Source organism: Pseudorca crassidens, chromosome 17 (genome assembly GCF_039906515.1).
Source record: "Pseudorca crassidens isolate mPseCra1 chromosome 17, mPseCra1.hap1, whole genome shotgun sequence".
In the NCBI taxonomy this organism is placed as follows: domain Eukaryota; kingdom Metazoa; phylum Chordata; class Mammalia; order Artiodactyla; family Delphinidae; genus Pseudorca; species Pseudorca crassidens.
Window position 1 is genome coordinate 82,293,488 of NC_090312.1, and position 7,524 is coordinate 82,301,011.

At 40.9% G+C, this 7,524-nt stretch overlaps 1 protein-coding gene across 3 annotated transcripts in view; it reads left to right on the forward strand.

Annotated features, from left to right (window-relative positions):
- Nucleotides 1-7,191, forward strand: part of ATP6V1H (ATPase H+ transporting V1 subunit H) — a 72,888-nt gene extending 65,697 nt beyond the window's left edge. For all 3 annotated transcript variants that reach the window (XM_067712328.1, XM_067712327.1, XM_067712329.1), the window contains one exon: nt 6,721-7,191. In XM_067712328.1, the coding sequence (XP_067568429.1) occupies nt 6,721-6,781 (61 nt within the window). In that variant the 3' untranslated portion in view covers nt 6,782-7,191. The remainder of the gene's footprint in view (nt 1-6,720) is intronic.
- Nucleotides 7,192-7,524: the final 333 nt, after the last annotated feature.

The window sequence follows — 7,524 nt, forward strand, 5'->3', positions numbered from 1 at the left end:
AAAGAAATGTTAGAGCTCAAAAACACTGTAAAAGAAATGAAGAATGCCTTTGATGGACTTATAAGTTAGACTGGACACGGATGAGGAAAGACTCTCTGAGCTTGAGGATATATCAGTAGAAACCTCCAAAACTGAGAAGCAAAGAGAACAAAGACTAAAAAAACGGAACAAAATATCCAAGGACTATGGGACAACTACAAAAGAGGTAAAATACATGTGGTGGGAATACCAGGAAAAGAAAGAGGGAAAGGAACAGAAGAAATACTTGAAACAGTAATGACTGAGGATTTCCCAAGTTAATGTCAGACACCAAACCACAGATCCAGAAAGCTCAGAGAACACCAAGCAGGATAAACACCAAAAAAACTACACCTGGACATGGAATTTTCAAATTACAGAAAATCAAAGGTGAAAAAAAAGAATCCTGAAAGAAGCCAGGGGGGAAAAAACACCTTACTTACAGAGGAACAAAGGTAAGAATTACATCTGACTTCTCGGAAACCATTTCAGCAAGAAGAGAGTGCAGTGAAATATTTAACATGTTGAGAGAAAAAAACTCACCAAATTCTGTACCCTGTGAAGTTATCCTTCAAAAGTGAAGGAGGAATAAAGGTTTCCTCAAAGAAACAAAAATTGAGGGAGTTTGTTGCCAGTAGACCTGCCATACAGGGAATATGAAAAAAGTTCTTTAGAGAGAAGGAAAATAATAGAGGTCAGAAACTCAGATCTACATAAAGAAAGGAAGAGCATCAAAGAAGGAACAACTGAAGGTAAAATAAAAACTTTTATTTTTCTTATTCTTAACTGATGTAACATAGAAGTTTGTTCAAAAAACTAATAGCAACAATATCCTTGAGTATGTACGCTTTTATGTATTCATACACGTTGCTTATGTATGTTTATATATAAGTGAAATAAGTGGCAGCAATGATTCAAGGGACGGGAGGAAGGAATTAAGATGATTTGGTTATTACAAGCTACTCACACTATCCGTGAAGTGGTATAGTGCTATTTGAAAGTATACATGGATTAATTGTAAATTAATATATTGCAAACTCTAGGGCAGCCACTAAAAAAAGTAAAAAAAGAAGTATAACTGACGTGCTGAGTAGGAAAGGAGAGAAAATAGAATCATATAAAATGCTGAATTAAAACCACAAAAGGCAGAAAAAGAGTGGAAGACAAAAATAGGAGCGATAGGGCTTCCCTGGTGGCGCAGTGGTTGAGAGTCCGCCTGCCGAGGCACGGGACACGGGTTCGTGCCCCGGTCTGGGAAGATCCCACATGCCGCAGAGCGGCTAGGCCTGTGAGCCATGGCCGCTGAGCCTGTGCGTCCGGAGCCTGTGCTCCGCAACGGGAGAGGCCACAACAGTGAGAGGCCCACATACCGCAAAAAAAAAAAAAAAGCGAAAAAAAAAAGGGCAACAAATAGGAAACAGAAATGAATATGGTACATATTAATCCAGCTGTATCAGTAATCACTCTGAATGTCAGTGGTCTAACTGCACCAAGCAAAAGATAGATCATCAGAGCAGATCGAAAAGCATGACCCAACTATGTGTAGCCTATAAGAAACCCACTTTAAATATAAAGACACATATAGATTAGAAGTAAATGAATGGAGAAAAATATACCATGCTAACACTAATCAAAAGAAAGAAGAAGTAGCTATATTGCTTTCAGACAAAGCAGACTTATAAGGAAAGTTTATCAGGGATAAGAAAGGTCATTCTGTAAAGATAAAGGGGTTAGTTCTCCAAAAGGACATAATAATTCTTAACATGTATATGCCTAACAACAGCGCATCAAACTATGTGGGGCAGAAACTGATAGAACTGTAAGGAGAAATAGATGAATTCTATCATAGTTGAAGATTTCAGCCCCCCTCTTTCAGAAATGGACAGATCCAGCAGGCAGAAAATCAATAAGGACACAGGTAAGTCAACAACACCATCAATCACCTGAATAGAATTGACATCTATAGACTACCTCATCCAGTACCAGCAGAATACACATTTCTCTCAAGCTCACCTGGAACATTCACCAAGACATTCTGGGCCATAAAACCCACCTTAACACATTAAAAAAAATAGGAATCATGCAGTGTCAGCTCTCAGACCACAGTGGAATTAAAGTAGAAATCAATAACAGGAAGATAACTGGAAAATCCTCAAATATGTCGGGATTAAACAACACTTCTAAATAACACAGAGGTCAAAGAAGAAAAGAGAAATTTAAAAATATTTTGAACTAAGTGACAATGAAAATACAGCTTTTCAAAATTTGTGAGATGCAGTGCAAGCAGTGCTTAGAGGGAAATTTATAGCACCGAATGCATATATTAGAAAAGAAGAAAGCTCAAGAGTCGGTAATCTAAGTTTCCAGCTTAGGAAATGAGAAGAAAAGAGCAAATTAAAGTAAGCAGAAGAAAAGAAGTAAGAATAAAAAAACAAGGAAATTGAAGATAGGACATTTGTAGAGAAAATCAAGGAAACCAAAAGCTTTTTTTGAAAAAATTAATGATACTGATAAGCCTATAGCCAGACTAACTAAGGAAAAAGGAGAAGGCACAAATTAACTAGTGTCATAAATGAAAAAGGGAACATCACTACAGATCCCATGGAAAGTAAAAGGACAATAAAGGGATACTATGATCCCCTCTCACAACTCCTTTGTACTGGAAATTCTAGCTAACGCATTAAGACAAGAAAAGAAAATAAATGGTATACAGATTGGGAAGGAGGACATAAAACTGCCTTTGCTTTCAGATGACATGATCATGTACATAGAAAATCCTAAAGATTTGACAAAAACAAACAAATGTCCTGGAACTAATAAGCAATTACAGCAAGGTTGTAGGATGTGAGATTAATACAGAAAAGTCAGTCACTTTCCTATATACCAGCAATGAACAGGTGGAATTTGAAATTAAAAACACATTACCATTTACATTAGCACTTCCCCAAAATGAAATATTTAGGTAGTATAAGATCTACATGAGGAAAACTTTTAAACTCTATGAATGAAATCATGGAAGAATTAAGTAAATGGAGAGAGATTCCATGTTCATGGATAGGAAGATTCAGTATTTTCAAGATGTTCTCAACTTGATCTATTGATATAAATTTAATGCAATCCCAATCAAAATCGCAGCAAGTTATTTTTTTTTTTGGACCTCGACAATCTGATACTAAAGTTTGTATGGAGAAGCGAAAGACGCAGCATAGCCAACACAGTATTGAAGGAGAAGAACAGAGTTGGAAAACTGCCACCACCTGACTTGAAGACTTATTATAAAGCTAAGTAGTCAAGATAGTGGGGGTGTGGGTGAAAGAGTAGACAAATGGATCGATGGAACAGGACAGAGAGCCCAGAAATAGGGCCCCATAAGTATAGTCAGCTGATCTTTGCCAACGGAGTGAAGGCAATACAGGGGAGCAAAGTTAGTCTCTTCAACAAATGGTGCTGGAACAACTGGACAACCACAAAAGCTACTCAAAATGGATCGTGAACCTAAATGTAAAACACAGAACTCCTAGAAGAAAACATAGGAGAAAATCCAGATGACCTTGGAGCACTGTGATTTTTACGTGGTTCGTGGTTTACATAGGAAAATCGGTTCATAAAAACAATTTGCTTTGTGTGTAATACTCAGAATCATGATAAAAGCTGGAGGAATAACTCAGCTTTAAACCATATGGCATCTGAGAGAGGAGAAGGAGGTGCGGTGGGGGTACTTCAGCGGGGAGAAGGCAGTTTACACGGAGGCGGGAAAGCAGATGTTTGGTGACAGATGCTTGCTGGGCCCCCAGGGACAGTGGGACACACAGAGGACTCTGGTCTCCCGGCCCTGTGCAGCTCCCCCCAGCGCCGACCCGTGTGCTTTGTAGATCTCCAGTGACAGTGCCCTTCCTGGACCAGGGCCTTTGTCTGAGTTCTTTAGGCAGTTAAGGGGCAGGTAAGAAGCGAACTTGCCAAGGCTTTCGTTTTTTTAAAAAATAATCAGCCTAAAATAATCCTCATGTTGAAGAGACACATATTGGGTAGCAAATTCTGTTCCCCTACAAAGTCACGGATGAAGTTCAAAGAGAAGAGAATATTACACTTCTCAAATTTTGCTTCTTAGGTAGAAGAAGCAAAGAATTAATGTCCAGCTCCTGTAGATTGCTGGTACAAATCGGATACCCTTTGGGTGAATTATGCGTTGAATTTTTACTGTATTGATCTTCGTGTTTGGCGAGACTGACTCAATACTCAGATTAACTCACTTAAGTAGCTCTTCTGGCGTCCTATTAGAGATGCATTGTCGCCCCCTGAAGAAAAGTCCATAGTCACTTTTCCTCTTGCCTGACAGTGACGTAACCTTCACCTGAAGAAATTATTCACACCTGTTATTATTTCCTACTATAAAGATAGGCGCAGTGTCTGCTTTCTGCACCTTTCTGGCCTCTTTTTGGAGGCTGCGCAGCCTCACAGTAGAGAGAGGAGTGGACCTGAGCCCTGGCCTGTGCACCTGCCCGCTTTGCTCCTGAGCAGGTGATTGCAGCTTTCCCTCCCCTGTCGATGGAGATGAGAATGCCCACTCCCAGGATGCTGCAGAGGTGAGAGGATAAGGGTGGGCACACCTGTACTCAGGTTTCCACGGTGGCCGGTAACAAAGTGCAGACGTAGCCACCTTTGTGTGTTCCCAGCCCCAGGCTACTGGTGTCCGGACTGCCCTGTGCCTGGGGTCACACAGGACTCAGAGGCAGCTTGGGTGAATCTTGGGAATGTTTTAATTGACCACATTTGATGTCAGGACAGCAGACCACAACCCTTTACGAGCCGAACCCAGGAGTAGATTTTCTCCGAAGCTTCGCGCAGGCTGGGTCCTCTCTCTGTAGGACAGGATCTTTTTCAGTTGCGCCTTGGTTCGGCTCCCTCTGAATTTAACAACCCACATGCCATAGCAAATGACAATTTCAGGAAAGCCTGAGGAGGAAATTTGATTCTTCTGTCCACGGGTCCCATCTGGGCTCTTCTCCCAGTAGACTTGGTATCCTGTGACCTACCTCAAGTAGGGCTCGCAGAGTTCCATCTGGGATTCTTGATGTGCGGGTTTTTAGTTGAACCCTTTACATCTGTGTGTGTTCTTGTCCTTCGCTTAAATCCTAGCTTGCATAAACCCTACTTAACAGACAAGGAAAGGGGGCCCTGGTTTTTGTACTCACCGAACAGTAAGGTTGTGAGGAAGGGAATGCCCCGTGGCCACCTTGTATGCAGGGAAAAAATGAGAGTGTAGTGGATGGAGCATTATTATTTATCTGTAATAAAGACCTTTGACCAGGAAAACAAGAACAGAAGACACTGGGGAGGAAGCTATGGCTGGGCATGTTTTTTTAAATTTTTTGTTTAAAAAAAATTTTTTTTTAATGTGGACCATTTTTAAAGTCTTTATTGAATTTGTTACAATATTGCTTCTGTTTTATGTTTTGGTTTTTTGGCCGAGAGGCAGGTGGGATCTTAGCTCCCCGACCAGGGATCAAACCTGCGTCCCCTGCATTGGAAGGTGGTGTCTTAACCAGTGCACCGCCACAGAATCCCCCTGGGTGTGTTTTTAAATTCTCTGCTGGAAAAACTCTTCTTCCCTCTGTTTTAATCCTCCTGCTGTGACCCTACTTCAGCAACGCCTCTTATGTGAGGAAATCAGTTATCTTCCCCACGTCCCGGTATTCACTGTTGTCCCCTGAGTATTAGTTTTGTCCTGGCATGGGAGATGAACCACAGCCCTAAGGGACTGATCCACCTGGTGGTTCACAGCGTGAGCTCTGGGCAGCTTAGCCAGGCTCCGGAATGTAAACCCAGTCCCTATTCCAAAACTCAAGCTTTTCCCTTTTTATAGGAGGGGATCTTTTAAATATTCTTAAAAGATCTCTTTTTCTGGTCCTTATTAGGTAGTTCAAAAACGAAAGTTTAGGCAAATCCTTCATAGGAAAATAGGGAAAAGATTGTTTTCTGTCCTGGAATCAACAGTGGTATCTGTATGCAATTTAGAGTGAAGTATACACAGACCATTCAAATAATTTTCTGAAGTAGAACGTCACCTAAAACGTTTGGAAACCACTGCTCTAAGCCGCAGTTGCCCCGTCTGTAAAATGAGAATACTGCTTCTTGGCTCTGGTGATGGTTCTGTGGATTCAGTAGGACCATCTTGGTGAAGGTTTCAGACTCTGCCAGTGCAGAGTAAGTGCTGGGTAACTAGGAGCTCTGATTAAGTGTCGTGATTCTGGATGTTATTTTCAGTGATTGTTTTCATGTGCTCTTGTGTAAATCCTTAGAGATAAACACTTGTACTTTCTAACGTCAGGAAATGTGTTTCTCATGTATCAGGCCACTTACCTGGAATCATACGTACGTTGATTTTGAACTTGTTAGATTGCAGAAGCGGTGGCAGCAGACACAACTCTCTAAACAGGAAAGCAGACGTTGCCGCTGATCGGATGCAGAATTACTTGTTTGTGTGTGTCATGCCTTGTTTGTCTGTGGTTCATGGAGTGTTTAAAATTCATACAGTACAGGTACTTTTGAAATTTGGACAAGATTAGTTTTCTGGGGCTATTTTATTAGTTTTTAGATGTTAAAGTAAGCATAGACGACAGTGTATATTGTCCTTCAGTTTTGAAAGAGATTCTTTGTTGTTTCAGTTCTAATCTCCCTTGCTATCTCCTTCCTGTGTTTCAGGGAATATCTTGGTAAACAGCTCCAGTCTGAGCAACCGCAGACTGCAGCTGCCCGGAGCTGAACGGGCGCTCAGCCGCGGGGTCTCCAGCGCCCCTTCGCCTGGGGCAGAAGACCTGGAGTGTGAGTCTCAGTGATTAGAACAAACAATTTCTCATTTTACGTGTCATTTTCTTCTGTTGTGTAGCTTTCCCCAGTGCTGATTTCAACACGAGTGTTTGCCCGTTACTTTGTATTAAAGTAGGCGCTCTCTGTATCTAAGGAAAACATTACTGTTACATATACTGCTTGTAATTTCTGTATTTATTGTTCTCTGGGAATGAATATAGAATTATTAAAGGATTATCACTCCAAATATGTTTTTGTCTTTCCTTGTTCCTGACTTGGCCTTTAACACAAATACCTCTTGTCCCAGCCAAATTGGGAGAATTGTATTTGCAAAATGGTGAATGGTAAATAAATGTTTTGAAATTATATGTATCTCTGTCTTCCATCCGTCCATCCATCCACATCCATCCGTCCGTCCATCCACACATACACACCGCGGCAATCCTCTGCTAATACTCAGAGACTTTAAAATTTAACTTTAAAATGTTAAATTAACTCGACGTGATGCTGTGGTCTAGAAGATTTGCTTATGGAGCACAGTGAGGAATTTTAGCTTTAAATTATTTTCATTGATTTCCTGTACTTTTATTCTTGGATTTTGGTACCTCAAGTCTATTTTCTTTTAATACACTTTGGTTTAAATGTTGCCAGTAGATATTTTATCCCACCCCCAGCCCCAGCCCCTTATTCTGGAACGCC